This window comes from Somniosus microcephalus, chromosome 3 (assembly GCF_052327205.1).
Source record: "Somniosus microcephalus isolate GS21.2 chromosome 3, FLI_Smic_1.0, whole genome shotgun sequence".
NCBI classification, from domain to species: Eukaryota; Metazoa; Chordata; class Chondrichthyes; order Squaliformes; family Somniosidae; genus Somniosus; species Somniosus microcephalus.
The window spans coordinates 369085416-369107330 of NC_140989.1; the positions used below are offsets into that span (position 1 = coordinate 369085416).

At 51.1% G+C, this 21915-nt stretch overlaps 1 protein-coding gene across 1 annotated transcript in view; it reads left to right on the forward strand.

The window, feature by feature from the left end:
• erich3 (glutamate-rich 3) overlaps positions 1-21915 on the forward strand; it is a 114087-nt gene that overhangs the window by 49051 nt on the left and 43121 nt on the right. The window contains exons 6-7 of the mRNA XM_085978364.1: positions 9935-10123; positions 11870-12067. Coding sequence (XP_085834490.1) covers positions 9935-10123; positions 11870-12067 — 387 coding nt within the window. The remainder of the gene's footprint in view (positions 1-9934; positions 10124-11869; positions 12068-21915) is intronic.

Genomic DNA, 21915 nt, shown 5'->3' on the forward strand with positions numbered 1-21915 from the left:
GGAGGTGGTTGCAGACATCTGCCAGCTGCTTTAGAGATCTGCAGCCACAGCTGATGCGCAGGACGTCTCTGTCGGTGGCAGTGAAGGTGACGGTGGCTCTCAACTTCTATGCCACCGGCTCCTTCCAATCCGCTGCTGGGGACATCGCCAACATCTCCCAGTTCGCCGTGCATTGCTGCATCCGCCAGGTGACCGAAGCCCTTTTCAGAAGGAGACATCAATTCATCTCCTTCCCCATGACCCTGGACAAGCAGCAGCAGCGTGCAGTGGGATTTGCAAGAATAGCGGGCTTCCCCGTGGTGCAGGGCGCCATTGACTGCACGCATGTGGCTTTGCGGGCACCTCTGGAGCACGCCGAGGATTACCGCAACCGGAAGGGCTACCATTCCCTCAACGTACAGCTGGTGTGTGACCACAGGCAGCGCATCCTAGCTGTCAATGCCCACTTTCCAGGCAGCAGCCACGATGCCTTTATCCTGCGACAGACAACTGTGGCTGACATGTTCCAGGCACAGCCTCACCCAAGAGGATGGCTTATCGGAGACAAAGGCTATCCTTTGTGTACCTGGCTGATGACCCCGCTCCGCGCGCCCACGACCCCTGCTGAAGAGGCATACAACGAGAGCCATCAAGCGACTAGGAACATCATAGAACAAACAATCGGCGTCCTCAAGCAACGGTTCCGCTGTCTCGATCGCTCCGGGGGAGCCCTCCAGTATTCGCAGGAGCGAGTCTCCCAATTCGTCATCGTTTGCTGCATGCTGCACAACCTGGCTATCCGCAGGACTCAGGCACTGCCACCTCATGTTGGACCCCCACCTCAGGAGGAGGAGCATGAGGAGCAGGAGGACGAGGAGTACCAGCCCAGGAGGGAGGCAGAAGGTCCAAGGGCCGCCCGTCGGCGGCTGATTGAACGTCACTTCTAGGCCCCCGTCAGGGAATGGCTTGTGCCAATGAAAGAACATGATTGCAGCCGCTCCGCAAGCCCTCAGCCGGTTAAGGCAACAAACACTTCAAAGATCAAACATGGACAATGTTAATAAATAAAATGCTTTATTGTACAAACTCAGGGCCCTTCCCACATGAAAAACAAAAACAGACGAAACCCCCAAAAAACACTCAAACACATTACTCGCTCCCACAACCTGGAGAGGATTAACAAAACAGTGCAACTAAAATGGCCGTCATCCTCGGCCTTCGTAAAAAACAAACATCACATCCTCGGCCTTTAAAAAACAAACATCCAATTCTCGGCCTCAAAAAACAAACACAACTGGCCACACATTCGACTTTTTGGCCCGCTAGGGCGATGCCTTGGCCATCTTTGTGTGGCCCCTGCCCGCCCTGCTGCTCCTCAAAGTAAGGCCATTGGCTGCTGCAAGGCTGGGGGCAGGCTCCAGAGGGGCACATGTCGTGACGGCAGATGCCCTTGGGGGTCGGCCTAGTCGAGGTCTGGCCGTCGAGCAGGCGGCTGTTGAATGCTGCAGCTGTGGCTGGCCAGCATCAGTCGCTGCAGCAGCTCCTGGCAGCTCCACTGGGGGAGTGGCAGTGGCGGCTGGAGGAATGGGTGCAAGCTGGCGGATGGCAGGCGCTCGCTGGTCGCCTGAGACACTGGCACTCGCCCGGGCCAGCACTGCAGCATGCGCAGCAATCTGCCGAGGGACAGACCGCTGTGCTGCTGCAGCGCGCCGGGTGCCCTGGCGATGCCTGGCTAACACAGCGAGTGTGGCAGCAGTGAGTGCCCGTGTTGACCTGTTCAGTGACCTCATCAGAGCACCCAGTGACTGCACGGCACCACTGATCAGCTGCCCACTCGCTGCCTGAGCTGCCCCGAATGCCGCCCGACTCGCTGCCAGCTCTGCCCCGAATTCCGCCAAACTGATGGCCTGTGAGGCCCCGATGTCGGTGACACTCCGAGAGAGGGACTCGATGGCCTCAGGCAACCGTGCCACTACCCCCATGAGCTCCGTGTGCCGGCGCTCCGAGTCCGCGGACAAGTCCTCGAGGCGTTCCATCTCCTCGGCGAAGACCATCTCCAGACTGGAGGCCGGACTCTCTCCCTCTGGGGAGAAGGCCGCCGAGCTGGCCGACCCTTCCTGCGTTGCTGGAGGCCGCTGGGCCAAGCAATTGGACTCCCCTCCGACCCTTCCCCCCTCTGGGGAGAAGGCCGCCGAGCTGGCACCCCCCTCCCGCGTTTCTGCAGGCCGCAGGTCCCATGAGCTCCCCTCCCCTCCGACACTTCCGCCACGCTCCCCTCCAGGGAAGACGTGTCCCCTACATTCGCATGGGTTGCCGCGGCTGAGGGTTCCCCTGATGGGCCGCCTTCCTCTTGCTCCTCCTCCTCTTCTGAGGGGCTGTCACTGGCAACTTCAGGGACCTCCTCCTCACCATCTGAAAGCAGGAAGGCACAAGAGTAGCTTTAGAGTGAGGAGAGGGCGTCAGCGAGGGATGCATGAGTGGTGGCATTCAGCGCATTGGTCGGACAGTGGCAAAGGATGTAGATCTGATGCGCAAGTGGGACGAGAGAGGTCCAAACGTTGATGTCCTTACCATTGGTGCCCAGAACCGGGTCGGCATCTCCACATGCAACGGGGCCAATCACCCGGCCACCCATGATGCGCTCCACGCGATGTTGCAGCTCGGTGAGCGGCTGGATCTGGGGTCGGCCTCCCCCGGTCGCAGTCCGGATCTTCCTATTATTGGCCAGCTTGGCCTGCAAGAGAAAGGACGGCCTCTAAGTGCAGTGTGTAGCCCTGATCTTGTGTGCACTGCCTCCCATGGTGGAATAGCCTGGCCAGTGTGTCGCCCTGATCTTGTGTGCACTGCCTCCCATGGTGGAATAGCCTGGCCAGTGTGTTAAGTGCAGAATGTGCAATTGATGTTCATGCCTGTCCCATAGCTGCTGGATGAGGGCTGGCCATTAGGGCTTTCAGGTCCCTTTGCCCATAATGTGAGGTGCACATGCAAGGATGAGGAGGACACTAGAAAGGGTACTCACCCTGACAATCCGAGTGAGGTCATTAAACTTTTGCGGCATTGGACACCGGTCCTGGGGACCTCGCTGTTGGCTGACACCTTGCTGGCGATATGCCTCCAGGCTCTCCGGTAGACGCGGACCGGCGCCTTCCTGCCATTGTCCGGGTACAAAAGATGGCGCCTCTTCTCCACACCACCAACCAGCACACTCAGATCACGCTCTGAGAAGCGCTGCGCTCGTTCACGGCCCTTCTGCATGGCTTCAGGCGCTATTTGGGTCCAGCAGCAGTGTTCAGGCCTAGCTGCAGGGCTCCACTATCCAGGGCGTGGCAGCAGACCAAGTCGACCCTTCCCCCTTAAGAGCTGGCCGGCGCCAGGGTGTCTGCTGTCAATCACAAGATGGCCGCACCTGCGCTGCGCCCGGCCTCGGCGCTCTCGCTCAGCACCTCCGGCTTAGCGCCTAAAGAGAGGCGTCCAGCGCCAGTTTTAGTGCTCGAGCAAACTCTTAGGGCGAAGCTAATGAATATCGGAGAAGTGGCCTCGATTTGGCGGCGGGCGCAAACTTTAGCGGCCGCCCGACTTTACCGCCCCAAAAGTGGCTACAATGAATTTCTAGGCCCATGTCTGTTCTGTATCATAACTCCATTATCCCGCCTTGGTTGTGTTAGGGACTGAACTCGCTCCCTAACAGCACTGTGGGAGCACCTTCACCACACGGACTGCAGCGGTTCAAGGTGGCGGCTCACCACCACCTTCTCAAGGGCAATTAGGGGTGGACAATAAATGCCGGCCTTGCCAGCGACGCCCACATCCCGAGAATTAATTAAAAAAAAAAAAATAACAATACCCTTGCCCAAAAAAATCCATCAATCTCAGTTTTGAAATTTCCAATTGACGCCCAGCCTCAACAGCTCTCTGGGGGAGAGAGTTCCAGATTCCCACTGCCCTTTGTGTGAAGAAGTGCTTCCTGACATCACCCCTGAACGGCCTGGCTCTAATTTTAAGGTTCTGCCCCCTTGTTCTGGACTCCCCCCCACCAGAGGAAATAGTTTCTCTCTCTCGACCCGATCAACTCCTTTAATCATCTTAAACACCTCGATTAGATCACCCTTTAACTCAGGGGAATACAAGCCCAGTCTGTGCAGCCTGGCCTCAGAATTTAACCCTTTTAGCCCCGGTGTCAGTCTGGTGAATCTGGGCCGCTCCCCCTCCAGGGCCAGTCTATCCTTCCTGAGGGTCGGGGCCCTGAACTGAACGCAGGGTCCAGATGGGGGTACAGTGCTGGGCACCGCACATTAGGAAGGATATATTGGCCTTGGAAGGAGAGCAGCGCAGACGCACCAGAATGATACCAGGGCTCCAAGCGATGCTGAGGATGTTGTGGATAGCACATTCAGTGAGTTGGTCACACCGCAGGTAAAGGCTAGCTCAGACAGTAAATGGGTGACCAAAAGGCAGGGTAAAGGCAGGAAGGTAGTGCAGGAGTCACCTGCGGTCATCTCCCTCCAAAACAGGTTTACCGTTTTGGGTACTGTTGGGGGAGATGACTTATCAGGGGAAGGCACCAGCAGCCAGGTTCAGGGCACCATGACTGGCTCTGCTGCACAGAAGGGCGGGAAAAAGAGGGATAGGGCTATAGTGATAGGGGATTCAATTGTAAGGGGGATAGATAGGAGTTTCTGTGGCCGAGACCGAGACTCCAAGATGGTATGTTGCCTCCCTGGTGCAAGGGTCAAGGATGTCTCGGAGCGGGTGCAGAGCATTCTGAAGGGGGAGGGGGATCAGCCAGTTGTCGTGGTACATGTAGGTACCAACGATGTAGGTAAAAAGAGGGAGGAGGTCCTACAAGCTGAATTTAGGGAGTTAGGAGCTAAATTGAAAAGTAGGACCTCAAAGGTAGTAATCTCTGGATTGCTACCAGTGCCACGAGCTAATAAGTTTAGAGAGAGTAAGATAGATAAGCTAAATACGTGGCTTGAGCAGTGGTGCAAGGGAGAGGGATTTAAATTCCTGAGGCATTGGAACCAGTTCTTGGGGAGGAGTGACCTGTACCAAGGGGACGGTCTACACCTGAACTGTGAGGGAGCCGATGTCCTCGGGGTAATATTTTCTAGGGCGGTTCGGGAGGATTTAAACTAATTTGGCAGGGGGATGGGAACCTAGGTAGTGGAAAAGAGGGAAGTCATATGAAGTCAGAAATAGATGGTAGAAAGGTGAGAAGCAATAAGCAAAGGAGAGAAACACAAAGGGCCAAACTAATTCATAATGAGAGTGTGAAAAAAGCAAGCCTGAAGGCTTTGTATCTTAATGCTAGAAGCATTAGGAACAAGGTGGATGAATTAGTTGTGGAAATAGAGGTAAACAAGTATGATTTGATTGGGATTACAGAAACGTGGCTGCAGGGTGGGCAAGGCTGGGAACTTAACATCCAGGGATATACAATATTTAGGAAGGATCGGCAAAAAGGTAGGGGAGGTGGGGTAGCATTGCTGGTAAAGGAGGGGATTAATGCAAAGGAAAGGAAGGATATTAACTCGGATGAAACGGAATCTGTATGGGTAGAAATGAGAAATAGCAAGGGGAGGAAAACGTTAGTGGGTGTGATATATAGGCCTCCAAATAGTAATATGGAGGTGAGGGAAGGCATAAAAAGGGAAATTAGAGAAGCGTGCGATAAGAGCACAGCTGTCATCATGGGTGACTTTAATTTACATATTGATTGGACTACCCAAATTAGTAAAAATTCTGAGGAGGAGGAATTCCTGGAATGTTTTCGGGACGGTTATCTGGACCAATATGTCGAGGAGCCGACTCGAGATCAGGCCATTTTAGACTGGGTATTGTGCAATGAGAAGGGACTTATCAGCAATCTTCTTGTACGAGGCCCCTTGGGTCAGAGCGATCATAATATGATCGAGCTCTCAGTCGAGATGGAGAGTGAGGAAATTGAATCAGAGACTAAGGTCCAGAACTTAAATAAAGGGAATTACGAGGGTATGAGACGGGAATTGGGTAAGATTGATTGGGTGGTGTTTCTGGGGGGATTGACAGTGGATAGACAATGGCAAGCATTCAAAGATAGAATGGAAGAATTCCAGAACATGTTTATACCGGTTTGGCATAAAAATAAACCTAAAAAGGTGACTCAACCGTGGATAACGAGGGAAATTAGGGACAGCATAAAATCAAAAAAAAGGGCATATCAACTGGCAAAAAAAAGCACCAGACCGGAAGATTGGGGGCAGTACAGGATACAGCAAAAGAGGACAAAGGGATTAATCAGGAAGGGGAAAATAGAATACGAAAGTAAACTTGCAGCAAACATAAAGACAGACTGCAAAAGCTTTTATCGGTATATCAGGAGGAAAAGACTGGTAAAATCCCAAGTCGGTCCCTTGCAGTCCGATTCGGGAGAATATATAATGGAGAATAAGGAAATGGCAGACCAATTAAACTCATACTTTGGTTCTGTATTCACAAAGGAGGACACAAATAACCTCCCAGGAATATCGGCAAACATAGGGACTAATGAGAGGGAGGAGCTGACAGAAATTAGTATCTCTAGGGATATGGTGTTGGGTAAGTTGAGGGGACTGAAGGCCGACAAATCCCCGGGGCCTGATAAACTACATCCTAGGGTACTTAAGGAGGTGGCCCTGGAGATAGCAGATGCTCTAAGGATCATCTTCCGGAACTCCATTGACTCGGGAACAGTACCCGTGGATTGGAGGGTAGCTAATGTTACCCCAATATTTAAAAAGGGGGGTAGAGAGAAAGCAGGGAATTATAGACCAGTAAGCCTTACATCGGTTGTGGGCAAAATGCTAGAGTCCATTATTAAGGATAAAATAGCGGAGCACTTGACAAATGGGGAAAGGATCGGACAGAGTCAACATGGATTTACAAAGGGTAAATCGTGTTTGACTAATCTGCTGGAATTTTTTGAGGAAGTAACTGGTAAAATAGATGGGGGAGAGCCAGTGGATGTGGTGTACCTTGACTTCCAGAAAGCCTTCGATAAGGTTCCACACAAAAGATTATCATGCAAAATTAAGGCTCATGGGATTGGGGGCAAAGTATTAACGTGGATAGAGAACTGGCTGGCGGATAGAAAACAGAGAGTTGGAATAAACGGCTCGTTTTCGGAGTGGCAGGCAGTGACCAGCGGGGTGCCGCAAGGATCTGTCCTGGGACCCCAGCTGTTCACAATATATATAAATGATCTGGATCAGGGAATTGGATGCAATATTTCCAAATTCGCTGACGACACTAAACTAGGAGGAGGGGTGGGCTCTGATGAGGATGTCAGGAGGCTACAGTGCGATTTGGACAGGTTGGGGGAATGGGCGGATACGTGGCAGATGCACTATAATGTGGATAAATGCGAGGTTATCCACTTTGGGGGTAAAAACAGGAGGGTAGATTATTATCTAAATGGCAATAGATTGGGAGATGGGGAAGTGCAGAGGGACCTGGGTGTTCTTGTGCACCAGTCACTGAAGGAGAGCATGCAGGTGCAACAGGCGATTAAGAAGGCAAATGGTATGTTGGCCTTCATATCAAGGGGGTTCGAGTATAGGAATAGGGATACCTTACTACAGCTGTACAAGGTGCTGGTGAGACCGCATCTGGAGTATTGTGTACAGTTTTGGTCGCCCCATCTGCAGAAGGATGTTCTTGCCATGGAAAGAGTGCAACGGCGATTCACCAGGCTGATACCTGGAATGGCGGGAATGACCTACGAAGAGAGATTAAATAGTTTGGGCTTGTACTCACTGGAGTTTAGAAGATTGAGAGGGGATCTCATCGAAACATATAAAATTATGGCAGGCCTGGACAGGCTGAATTCAGAGAGAATGTTTCCAATGGCCGGGGAGCACAGAACCAGGGGCCACAGTCTAAAAATAGCGGGCAAATCATTTAAAACAGAGATGAGGAAGAATTTCTTCACTCAAAGAGTGGTGAGCCTGTGGAATTCCCTGCCACAGAGGGCTGTGAAGGCTAATTCAATAAATATTTTCAAGAGAGAATTGGATATATTTCTGAAGGCGAAGGGGATTAAGGGTTACGGAGAAAAGGCGGGGACGGGGTACTGAACTGGTAAGATCAGCTATGATCTCAGACGAAGATCAGCCATGATCTCATTGAATGGCGGAGCAGGCTCGAAGGGCCGAATGGCCTACTCCTGTTCCTATTTCTATGTTAGATTATGAGGAGAGATTACATAAACCAGGCTTGTATTCCCTGGAATATAGACAGTTAAGGGTTGATTTGATTGAGGTTTTTAGGATTTTGAAAGGAACTGAGAGGGTCGATGGAGAGAAACTTTTTCCGCTGGTGGGTGAGTCTAGGACAAGGGGACAGAACCTTAAAATCAGAGCCAGGCCATTCAGGAGAGAAGTTAGGAAACACTTCTTCACACACAGGGTGGTGGAAGTGTGGAACTCCCTCCCACACAAAGCAGATGATGCCGGGGCTCAATTAATAACTTTAGATCGGAGATGGATGGATTGGATGGAGTCAAGATAGGTTGGCCATGAACTCATTGAATGGTGGAACAGGATCGAGGGGCTGAATGGCCTCCTCCTGCTCCTGTGCCCAGAGCTCTGTACAATTGTAACATCACTTCTTCTCCTTTGTATTCCACAGGACCCTGAGTTGTTCAAACAGAGTCAGCTGGGCGTTAGGATTAGTTCGAGAGACCCTCTCTCGGTAGTTAATTTAGTCAACAAGCGGGTTATTGTAACCACGTTCCACAGACTGCTGGGTGGAGGCACCGGAGGTTGATGGGTTTGGGGGGGAGCGGGGGAAGGGTTGGAGGGGCAGGGGAGGGGGGGGTGAATGGACAAGTGTGGGGGGATGGGGGAAGGGTTGGGGGAGAGGGGGAAGGGAGGGTGAATGGAGAAGTGTTTGTGGGGGGGGAAGGGTTGAGGGAGAGGGGGGTGGAAGGGAGGGTGAATGGACAAGTGTGGGGGGATGGGGGAAGGGGCGGGGGAATGGAGGGCAAAAGAAGTTTGCGGGGGAAGGGTGGGGGAAAGGTTGGGAGGAGAGGGGGAAGGGAGGGGGAAGGAGAGGGGGAAGGGTGGGAGGAGAGGGGGAAGGGTGGGAGGAGAGGGGGAAGGGTGGGGGGGTCGGGGGAAGGGTTGTGGGGGGGTCGGGGGAAGGGTTGTGGGGGGGTCGGGGGAAGGGGGGGGGTCGGGGGTGGTCGGGGGAAGGGTGGGTGGGGGGGGGTCGGGGTGGGGGGGTCGGGGGAAGGGTGGGGGGGGTCGGGGGAAGGGTGGGGGCGAGGAAAGGGGTCGGGGGAAGGGTAGGGGGGTCGGGGGAAGGGTAGGGGGGTCGGGGGAAGGGGGGGGAGGAGAGGGAAGGGGGGTGTCGGGGGAAGGGGGGGCGAGGGAAGGATGCGGGGGGTCGGGGGAAGGGTGGGGGGGGAGCAGAGGGGGAAAGGGTGGGGGGGAGGAGAGGGGGAAAGGGTGGGGGGTTCGGGGGAAGGGTGGGGGGTGCTGGGGAAGGTGGTGGGTGGGCTGGGGAAGGTGGGGGGGGTGCTGGGGAAGGTGGGGGGGGGTCGGGGGAAGGGCAGTGAAGGAGGGTGGGGGAAGGGTTGGGGGTGGGGTGGGGTGGGGCGGGGCGTCGGGGGAAGGGCGGGGCGGGGAGTGGGGGCGGGGAAGGGGGGCAGGGGAAGGATGTGGGTGGGGGAAGGTGGGGGTCGCGGGGGCAGGGTGGCGGGAGCGGGGGCAGGTTGGCGGGAGCGGGGGCAGGGTGGCGGGAGCGGGGGCAGGGTGGCGGGAGCGGGGGCAGGGTGGCGGGAGCGGGGGCAGGGTGGCGGGAGCGGGGGCAGGGTGGCGGGAGCGGGGTAAGGGTGGGTGAATGGAGAAGTGTGTCGGGGGGGCTGGGTTAACGATGCTCCCAGTTGTGTTTTGTGGGATCGCACTCACTGTTCTCTTTTCTCTCCGGCTCCAAGCCCTCGTCCCCGCGCCCCAGCACCGCTCCTGGGAAGATGCAGCGTCCGGTGAGACTCCTCCCCCTTCAAAGTAACGGAGCAGTGGCCGCGGCGGCAACAGCGATCACAGCGCAGTCCTCGCCGCACCTCCGGTACAAGGAGCAACACCTGGATCCACCCGAGGATACCGACCCTCAGTATCTTCACGGGGTATTTACGCTGCTTTTTAATAATCGTTAAGAGATGCCGGTCGCGGTTTACAATATCTGGAGAACAGAGGCATGCTGACACTCTACTGAGCATTCAATTCATTCAGAGCAGACATCGTCTCAGCCGTGGCTCAGTGGGCAGCTCCCTCACCTCTGAGTCAGAAGGTTGTGGGTTCAAGTCCCACTCCAGAGACTTGAGCACAAAATCCCGGCTGACACCAGTGCAGTTCTGAGGGAGCGCTGCACTGTCGGAGGGGCAGTACTGAGGGAGCGCCGCACTGTCGGAGGGTCAGTACTGAGGGAGCACTACACTGTCGGAGGGGCAGTACCGATGGAGCGCTGCACTGTCGGAGGGTCAGTACTGAGGGAGCGCTGCACTGTCGGAGGGGCAGTACTGAGGGAGCGCTGCACTGTCGGAGGGGCAGTACTGAGGGAGCGCTGCACTGTCGGAGGGGCAGTACTGAGAAAGCTCTGCACTGTCGGAGGGGCAGTACTGAGAGAGTGCTGCACTGTCTGAGGGGCAGTACTGAGGGAGTGCTGCACTGTCGGACGGCAGTACTGAGGGAGTGCTGCACTGTCGGAGGGACAGTACTGAGGGAGTGCTGCACTGTCTGAGGGGCAGTACTGAGGGAGTGCTGCACTGTCGGACGGCAGTACTGAGGGAGTGCTGCATTCTCGGTGGGGCAGTACTGAGGGAGTGCTGCATTCTCGGTGGGGCAGTACTGAGGGAGTGCTGCATTCTCGGTGGGGCAGTACTGAGGGAGTGCTGCACTGTCGGACGGCAGTACTGAGGGAGTGCTGCACTGTTGGAGATGCCGTCTTTCAGATAAGATGTTAAACCGAGGCGCCGCCTGCCCTCTTGGATGGATGTAAAAGATTCCATGGCACTATTTCGAAGAAGTGCAGGGTTATCCCCGGTGTCCCTCAACCAACATCAGTAAAATGTGTTATCTGGTCATTATCACATTGCTCTTTTTGGCTTCTTGCTGCCTGCGATTGGCTCTCGTGTTTCCTACATTACAAGGGTGACTACAATTCGAAGGTACTTCATTGGCTCTAAAACACTTTGGAACGTTGTGAAAGACGCTATAGAAACGCAGCTCGCTCTTTTTTAACCTTCTCTGCTCTAAGGAGAACAATCCCAGCTTCTCCAGTCTCTCCACGTAACTGAAGTCCCTCATCCCTGGCACCATTCTAGTAAATCTCCTCTGCACCCTCTCCAAGACCTTGACATCCTTCCTAAAGTGCGGTGCCCAGAATTGGACACAATACTCCAGCTGGGGCCTAACCAGTGTTTTTCAGAGGTTTAGTGTAATTTCTTTGCTCTATGCCTCGATTGATCCCACCAGCTTTTTTAACAGCCTTATCGATTTGTGTGTGTATACGTGCACCCACAGGTCTCTCTGTCCCTGCACTCCTTTTAAAATTGTCCCATTTAGTTTATTTTGCCTCTCCTCGTTCTTCCTTCTGAAATGTATCACTTCACACCTCTCTGCGTTTAAACTGTAGCTGCCATGTGCCTGCCCATTTTTACCAGGCTGTCATTTCCTCCTGAAGTCTGTTGCTCTCCTCCTCATTGTTTACCAGACTACCAAGTTTCGTGGATTCAGCGATGAGAAAAAGTTACTGGAATTATCAGACGATGTGAACAAAGTGACTGAATGAAGACGGGGTTCCCGGTCGTGGTTTGCTGCCTTTCTTCAGTGAAAAATTATGTCCCTGAGTGAGTTTGCGTTTTTCCTCCTAGCTGGACCGAGAATCGATCAGGAACTGGCACGCCCTCAATTTTCCCACCGGGATGTCGCCCTACCGTCTCCCAGTGATCAATAACTACGTGACTCCAGTCCCACCGCCCCCCAGGAAACGGGAGAAGAACGGATCTACCAGAGGCAGGAGGCTGCGGCCTACTACAGCTCCCGACGGCCTTGCGAACCTGTCAGCAAAGGTAAGGTTAAGAGAATCATTGCACGGGATGTCCAGCACAGAAACAGGCCATTCGGCCAAGGGGTCCAGGCCGGTGTTAATGCTCCACTCGAGCCTCCTCCCACCCCTCTTTATCTCCCCCTATCAACATATCCTTCTATTCCCTTCTCCCTCGTGTGTTTATCCAGCTTCCCCTTCAATGTATCTGTGCTATTCGCCTCAACCACTCCCTGTGGGAGCGAGTTCCACATTCTCACCACTCAAGTGAAAACATCTTGGCTATGTCTACCCTATCAAACCCCTTAATAACTTTAAAAGACCTCTATCAGGTTCATTATCCTCAACATCGCCTCCTCCTCCAACACTGAGAAATACTTGTGTGCAGCATAAGAACAGAACATAAGAACAAAAGAAATAGGAGCAGGAGTCGGCCATTCGGCCCCTCGAGCCTGCTCCGCCATTCAATGAGACCATGGCTGATCTTCTACCTCATCTCCACTTTCCCGCCCGATCTCCATATCCCTTGATTCCCTTAATATCCAAAAATCTATCGATCTCCTTCTTGAATATACTCAACGACTGAGCCTCCACAGCCCTCTGGGGTAGAGAATTCCAAAGATTCACCACCCGCTGAGTGAAGAAATTTCTCCTCATCTCAGTCCTAAATGGCCGACCCCTTATTCTGAGACTGTGGGGGAGAAATTCAGTGGAGCTGCAAATGGGGCGCCAAGCTCGCCTGGGCGCCGGATTTAGCGCAGCGTTTGGAGCAGTAGCGACCGCCGGAAATTCAGCTTGAGCGCCCCAAGAGGGAGACGGGGCGAGGCTCGAGGCGCTCTGCGTCCCTCTTAGGGCACTGAAACTGAATATCACAGCGCCACACGCTGCGGCACGGCGCGCTGCGGTACTGCAGGCCTTCCTCCCATTCTTAAGGGGGAGGGGCCTGCACCAGCGCGATCGGAGATCGCGAGTGCCGGTAAAAGAGCCCGGCACCGAGGAGAAGTGCCGGGCTCTCGGAAAACAGCCGGCACTGCCGCGGGGGGCGATCAGGAGGTCGGGGACGGAGGTGCTGGTAGGCGGCCGCCGAAAAAAACGGCCGCCCCGCACCTCCACCTTAATTTGCGCCACTGCCGCCACAGGTAGGCCCCGTGAACCGGGCGCCATTTGCGAACGGCGCTACAGAGGCGGGTGCTGCCAAATATTGCGATCGGGGCGGTAGCGGGGCGCTGCGCACACCGATTACGTCATCGGAGGTGGCGCAGCGCAACAGGTTAACGCCGCCATTAGCGCCCCAGCTAAATATCGCGGGAGGCGTGGCCAGTGGCACTAAAGCCACTGAGTGCCCTCTTTAGGCGCTAACTGGTGGCGCAGCCCACTAAATTTCTAGGCCTGTGACTCCTGATTCTAGACTCCCCAGCCAGGGGAAACATCCTCCCTGCATCTACCCTGTCGAGCCCTGTAAGAATTTTGTATGTTTCAATGCGATCACCTCTCATTCTTCTAAACTCTAGAGAATATAGTCCTAGTTTCCTCAATCTCTCCTCACAGGACAATCCCCCCATCCCAGGAACCAGTCTGGTGAACCTTTGTTGCACTCCCTCTATGGCAAGTATATCCTTCCTTAGGTAAGGAGACTAAAACTGTTCACAATACTCCAGGTGTGGTCTCACCAGGGCCCTATATAATTGCAGCAAGACGTCTTTACTCTTATACTCAAATCCTCTTGTAATAAAGGCCAACATACCATTTGCTTGCCGTACCTGCATGTTAACTTTCAGTGATTCGTGTACAAGGACACCCAGGTCCCTCTGAACACCAACATTTCCCAGTCTCGCACCATTAAAAAAAATACTCTGATTCTCTATTTTTCCTACCAAAGTGGATAACTTCACAATACTCCACACTATATTCCATTTGCCATGTTCTTGCCCACTCACTTAGCCTGTCTATATCCCCTTGCAGCCTTTTACATAAGAACATAAGAAATAGGAGCAGGAGTCGGCCATTCGGCCCCTCGAGCCTGCTCCGCCATTCAATAAGATCATGGCTGATCTGATCTTGGCCTCAACTCCACTTTCCCGCTCTCTCCCCATAACCCTCGACTTCCCTGTAGTTCAAATATCTGTCTATCTCAGCCCTGAATATATTCACACTCCGCCTCCACAGCTCTGAGGGTGGTGAATCTGTGGAATTCTCTACCCCGGAGAGCTGTGGAGGCGGAGCCATCGAATATATTCAAGGCGGAGATTGACAGACATTTGAACTACACAGGAGTCAAGGGGTGTGGGGAGAGAGTGGGAAAGTGGTGTTAAGGCCAAGATTGGATCAGCCATGATCTTATTGAATGGAGGAGCGGGCTCGAGGGGCCAATTGGCCGACTCCTGCTCCTGTTTCTTATGTTCTATGACCCTCAGAGAAGAAATTCCTCCTCATTTCCATCTTAAATGGGCGACCCCTTATTCTGAAACTGTGCCCCCTAGTTCTAGATACCCCAGGAGGGGAAACATCCTCTCCATAAGATCACCACTCATTCTTCTAAACTCCAATGAGTATAGGCCCAACCTGGACAACCCCTTCATCTCCGGAATCAACCTAGTGAACCTTCTCTGAACTGCCTCCAATGCAAATATATCCCTCCTTAAATAAGGAGACCAAAACTGTACGCATTACGTAGACGATAGGAGCAGGAGTAGGCCATTCGGCCCCTCAAGCCTGCTCCGCCATTCAATGCGATCATGGCTGATCATCCAAATTCAGTACCCTGTCCCTGCCTTCTCCCCATACCCCTTGATCCCTTTAGCCTTAAGAAATATATCCAACTCCTTCTTGAATATATTTAATGTATTGGCCTCTGCTGCCTTCTGTGGTAGAGAATTTCACAGGTTCACCACTCTGGGTGAAGAAATTCCTCCTCATCTCTGTCCTAAATGGCCTACCCCTTATCCTTAGACTGTGACCCCTGGTTCTGGACTCCCCGACCATCCTTCCTGCATCTAGTCTGTCCAGTCCTGTCAGAATTTTATAAGTTTCAATGAGATCCTCTCTCATTCTTCTAAACTCCAGCTAGTACAAGCCCAATCGACCAAATCTCTCCTCATACGTCATTCCTGCCATCCCAGGTATCAGCCTGGTGAATCTTCGCTGAACTCCTTCCATGGCAAGAACATCCTTCCTCAGATAAGGCGACCAAAACTGCACACAATACTCGATGTGGTTTCACCAATGCCCTGTACAACTGCAGCAAGACATCCTTGTTCCTGTACTCAAACCCTCTCGCTACGAAGGCCAACATACCATTTGCCTTCTTAACCGCCTGCTGCACCTACATGCTTACCTTCAGCGACTGGTGCACAAGGACACCCAGGTCTCGTTGCACTTCCCCTTCTCCCAATCTATTGCCATTCAGATAATAATCTGTCTCCTGTTTTTGACACCAAAGTGGATAACCTCGCATTTATCCACGTTATATTGCATCTGCCATGCTTCTGCCCAATCACCCAACCTGTCCAAATCATCCTGGAGTTTCTCAGCATCCTCCTCACCGCAGACACGCCCACCCAGCTTTGTGTCGTCTGCAAATTTGGAGATAATACATCTAGTTCCCTCGTCTAGATCATTAATATATATTGTGAATAGCTGGGGTCCAAGGACCGATCCCTGCGGTACCCCACTAGTCACTGCTTGCCACTTGGAAAAAGACCTGTTTATTCCAACTCTTTGCTTTCTGTCTGCCAACCAGTTCTCTACCCAAGTCAATACCTTGCCCCCAATCCCATGTGCCTTAACTTTACACGCTAATCTCTTATGCGGGACCTTATCAAAAGCCTTCTGAAAGTCCAAATACACCACATCCACTGGTTCTCCCTTATCTATTTTACCAGTTACATCCTCAAAAGATTCCAGTAGATTAGTCAAGCACGATTTACCTTTTGTAAATCCATGTTGACTTTGTCCGATCCTGTCACTGCTTTCCAAGTGCTCAGCTATTACATCTTTTATAATGGACTCTAGCATTTTCCCCACTACCGATGTCAGGCTTACCGGTCTGTAATTCCCCGTTTTCTCTCTACCACCTTTTTTGAATAGTGGGGTAACATTAGCTACCCTCCAATCCATGGGTACTGTTCCAGATTCCATCGAATGTTGGAAGATGATCAGCAATGCATCTACTATTTCTAGGGCCACTTCCTTAAGTACCCTAGGATGTAGATTATCAGGCCCTGGGGATTTATCGGCCTTCAATCCCATCAATTTCCCTAACACCATTTCCCTACAAATACTGATTTCTTTCAGTTCCTCCCTTTCATCAGACCCTATGTTCCCCGACATCTCTGGGAGGTTATTTGTGTCCTCCTTTGTGAAGACAGAACCAAAATATGTATTTAATTGGTCTGCCATTTCTTTGTTCCCCATTATAAATTCCCCTGATTCTGACTGCAAGGGACCTATGCTTGACTTCACCAATCTTTTTCTCTTCACATATCTATAAAAGCTTTTACAGTCAGTTTTTATGTTACCTGCAAGCTTACTCTCATATTCTATTTTCCCTATCTTTGTATTGTCAGCAAACTTGGCTACCGTGTACTCGGTCCCTTCATCCAATTCATTAATATACATTGTAAATAGTTGCGGCCCCAGCACTGATCCCTGTGGCACCCCACTAGTTACAGTTTGCCAACCTGAAAATGACCCATTTATCCCGACTCTCTGTTTTCTGTTAGTTAGCCAGCCCTCTATCCATGCTAATATGTTACCGCCAACCCCATGAGCTCTTATCTTGTGCAGTAACCTTTTATGTGGCACCTTGTTGAATGCCTTCTGGAAATCCAAATACACTACATCTACTGGTTCCCCTTGATCCACCCTGCTCATTACATCCTCAAACAACTCTAATAAATTTGTCAAACATGATTTCCCTTTCATAAAACCATGTTGACTCTGCTTGACTATATTATGATTTTCTAAATGTCCTGCTATCACTTCCTTAATGAAGGACTCCAGCACTTTCCCAATGACAGATGTTAAGGTAACTGGTCTATAGTTTCCTGCTTTCTGTCTCCCTCCTTTCTTAAATAGGGGCGTTACATTTGCGGTTTTCCAATCCACTGGGACCTCTCCAGAATCCAGGGAATTTTTGTAGATTACAACCAATGTATCCACTATCTCTGCAGCCACTTCTTTTAAGACTCTAGGATGCAGGCCATCGGGTCCAGGGAACTTGTCAGCCTTTAGTCCCATTAGTTTGCCTAGTACTTTTTCTCTAGTGATAGTGATTGTTTTAAGTTCCTCCCTCCCTATAGCCCCTTGATTATCCATTATTAGGATGCTTCTAGTGTCTTCTACCGTGAAAACTGATAATAAATGTGTAGCCTGGCGAAATGGAGCAGCACAGGACACAGAGCTTTCTTTTTTCTGGGGTTTTTTATTCTGAATTAATAACTTGGGTTCTAGGCTTAGGATGTAGTTGTAAATACATAAAACCACATTTAATTGTATAAAAGACGGAAATACGGCAAATACAAGAAAACACAGTCGATAAAATACGGCGGTGGCTTGCTGTAGAACAGAACACGAGGCAAACCACAGGTGCAGTTAGTTAGTTAGCTAACACTCATTATACAAAACAAAACCAATAGTACAATACATTCTTATGCCCCGTTATCACTTGTTACATCTTACAAGAAAACACAGAATAAGTTCATTTCAAAAGTCATATTCACCCCAGCTCCCTCAAGAAATCTCTCACGCTGGATGTAGAAAATGGAGGCTGTGAAGAAAGGGGAGGTTCCTTTGGCATCACATGGTCCTACCCATAATCCTTTTCTCCTTGTTCAAATTACTAAAGGGGAAAATGAACCGCGCCATCTAGTGGACTTAAATATTCACTGCATTTTCCCCACTTCTCGAAAAAATGCAGCACCCAGACTAGATAAAACATGAGAGAACACCTCAGGACTGAGTGAGACTGCATTACAGGCTGACTGAGGCAAATGGTACGGGTTAGGGTTTACCCCAGCATTGGCTCTTAGTTCTGCGAGGAGCCGGAATGGGTACCTCAACCTCAGTCCCACACTCAGAAGGATCTGAATGCTCTGGCTCAGAAACAGCCTCTGATTCCTGTACATCTTGGGCGTTACCAACAGGATCATTGTTTACTTTTTCCTCCTGAGTTAACTCTGGATAGGTGACTTCCTCTACCACAACAAACTCAGTATCAGAGGGCTCTGGCAACGATTCTGTCAAAAGAGTGACAGGGGGTACGGTGACAGGGGACTTGGTTCTCGTCCGCCTAGGCTCAGGGACAGGGGTAACACATGGCCTAAGATTAACTCTATGGACCCTTTTTAAAGGACCGCCTTCTAAAGGCTCAACTGCATGTGTAGTGCCCTGTACCTCCACCACTCTGTACACAGTAGGACCACAAGCATCCTGAATTTTGTTCCTACCCAAAGGCCTGTGTCGTAAGTATACCAACTGACCCACCTCAATGGTTGGACAGTACACTTTGTCTTTGTTAAGTTCAATTCTTTGAGCTGATTTCTTTTCAGTGTACTCTCTTGCCCTTGCATGTGCCTCATTCAAACGCTCTTGGTGGACAACCAACCACTCATGTTTCTTGTCTAACACTTGCTCCTGACCTAATAAAGCATCTACAGGAAGGTGTGGATGAACCCCGAAAAGCAGATAGTACGGTGAGTAGCCAGTCGTAGCATGGGGCGTTACATTGTAGGCATACACCAACTCAGATAAGTGCTCAGGCCAGCGGCGCTTCTTTTCTGGAGGCAGTGTACGCAAAAGATCATGTAAAGATCTGTTGAATCTCTCACATTGAGCATTTCCTTCCGGGTGGTGTGGGGTAGTGCGGGTTTTCTTTACACCATAAAGCTTACACAGCTCGGCAATGATTTCACACTCAAAATTTCGACCTCTGTCTGAATGCAATCTTCCTGGGACCCCATACTTCATGAACCACTCTTTGAGAAGGACTTTTGCCGTGGTATCAGCCTTTTGGTCCCGAGTAGGGAAGGCTTGTGTGAATTTAGTGAAAACATCTGTCACCACTAACACATTCTCACGACCATCAGAGGCCGGTTCCAGCATGGTGAAATCTACAGCAACTACTTCAAGGGGCCGGGAGGCTAGAAATGATTTCATAGGGGCATGTATCTTGGGGTGGGGCATTTTTGTCAAAACACACCTCTCGCATTTCTTGACCCACTGTTCCACATCCTCATACATCCCAACCCAAAAACATCTCTGTCTCAAAAGGTTCTGTGTGCGCTCTATTCCCTGATGGCCCATACGATCATGCACACTTTCAAGCACGACTTCTTTCAAACAAGAGGGCAGTAGTAGCTGGTGACATTCACCAACATGGACATCCTCGATTACACGGTACAACAAACCATCTTGCTCACAAATACGGGGCCACTGCTTTAACGTGGATAATACTAGCTTGGATAACTGCGACCTCTCCTTGTAAGTTGGCTTTCGCTGCTCACCCCAAAACTTCCTAAACATGCTGAGGGTGGGGTCTGTGTCCTGAAACTTACGTAGTTCCTCTTTAGAGTAACCGGGAAGTGTTGGTGTGTTACCCTGCGACTCACTACGCTCAGTACTTTCTTCTGCGTCCGAAACATGGATCTGTCTGACTTTACAGCACTTGACTCCTGCTGTCCCTAAGTCTGGTCCTAGAGCTGTTCCCTTGTGAATGACATTACATATGGCCACACAATCATCATAGTCTGCATCCCCACTGTCTGACTCGGGCTCCCCTGCTAACGGCTGCCTAGAGAGGGCATCTGCTGCTGCATTACAGCGGCCTGGGCGGTACTTGACGTCAAAGTCAAAAACAGCTAACTGAGCCACCCATCTTTGCTCAACAGCACCTAACTTAGCTGTAGAAAGGTGACACAGGGGGTTGTTATCTGTTATGACAGTGAACTTGGAACCTAGAAGGTAACCTCGAAATTTCTCTGAAACAGCCCATTTGCGGGCGAGGAGCTCTAGTTTCATACTGCTGTAGTTTCTGTCATTTCTTTCAGCATTACGGAGCCTCCTACTGGCATATGCTATCACTCTCTTCCTATCTCCCTGCTGCTGGTGGAGGATGGCACCTAATCCTAGGTTACTGGCATCCGTCTCCACAATGAAAGGCTGAGTGAAATCTGCGTAACCTAACACTGGAGCACTGATCAGCTTTTCTTTCAACTGTTCGAAAGCAGCTTGGCACTCAGCTGTCCATGAACCTTCAAACAACCGTTTTGCTTTTGCTGGGCTGTCTTCCCTAAGGCATGCATTGACTACGTCATGGAGAGGGCCAGCTCGTTTAGAAAAATCCTCAATGAACCTCCTGTAATAACTACAGAAGCCAAGAAATTACCTCAGATCGTTGACTGTACTGGGGACCTGCCACTTCTTTACGGCGGCAATTTTCTCTGGATCTGTCCCTATACCCTCCCTGAAATTTGATGCCCAAGGAACCTGACTTCCTGCTGCAGGAAGTGACACTTTTCAAGCTTTACTTTCAAGCCTGTCTCTTTCAGTCGTCTTAGAGCTGTCTCAAGCCTCTCTAAATGGTCCGGGAAGGTCTGAGAGAACACAAGGATGTCATCTAAATACACCAATAGGATGTGGAACACTAAGTCGCTCATAGTCGCTTGCATAAGTCGTTGAAAAGTCGCAGGTCCATTACAGACACCAAAAGGCATTCTGAGGTACTCAAAAAGGCCAAAAGGAGTTGTAAAAGCAGTCTTAGGCCTGTCACTTTCACGAACAGCAACCTGGTGGTACCCACTTGCAAGATCAATGGTCGAGAAGAACTTTGCACCATGAAGGGCATCAAAACTCTCGTCAATGCGGGGCAAAGGAAATGCGTCACGTCTGGTTTTTGAGTTTAGTTTCCTAAAGTCAACACATAGTCGTATGTCTCCATCAGTCTTACGAACTACCACTATGGGTGAAGCGTATGAACTATTGCTCTCCTGGATGACACGCTTTCTTAGAAGCTTAGTGATGTGGTCCCTCACCTCTTTGTACAGTGTAGGTGAGACACGACGGTATGGCTCTGTAACTGGTACGTCATCTACCAAGCTAATCTCATGCTCAACTTTATCAGTGTAGCCTAGGTCCTCATCCTTAAAAGCAAATACTTCCGAATACCTGGCTAAAAGTGCACCTAACTCTGCTTGTTGGCCCTGTGTACCACCTATGTGTAGTTTGTCCAAAAGCAACTGAATGTCTTGGTCTGTCATCTGTCCTTCTTTTCTGCCAACAGTTACTTCCTCTGTGTCAGCGGAGATGCGTTGAAATCGCACCTCACAGGAGTCCTTGTCTACACACTCTGCCTGAGTCGGAATACCAAGCCTGGTCCTGGGGCTTAACCACACATCCTCCTCAGAGAAATTTACCACCTGCACTGGAAATAAATGTCCCTTTGATTCAACTAGAGTGGGGACAACTACCAGGCCACCGGGCAATGGTGTGTTACCTGGCTCCAACAGCATTTTAGTGCTGTCACCTGACTGAGTTTTAAGTCCCTTTACATAGACTGTAGCTATGGAAGATGCAGGCATATGTACAGAACCCCTACCAGCTACACGGACAGAAGATGACTTTGGAGTGATGTTACACTGTTGTACTTGCTGAAATGCTTCCCTCCAATCTGAATCTAACTTTCCCCCTAGAGTAGTGTCAAACTCAGCATGAACTAGTTGTCTGCATCGGCTGATGATGTTCATACCAATAAGACCTGGTGCTGCAGGCTGTGACTGCTGATGCTCTTTGACTACCAGGAAACCACACTCGGGTAAGGTTATGCCCATAGTTTCAACGTCTAACTCAAGGTAGCCCAAGTAGGGAATGTCCAACCCG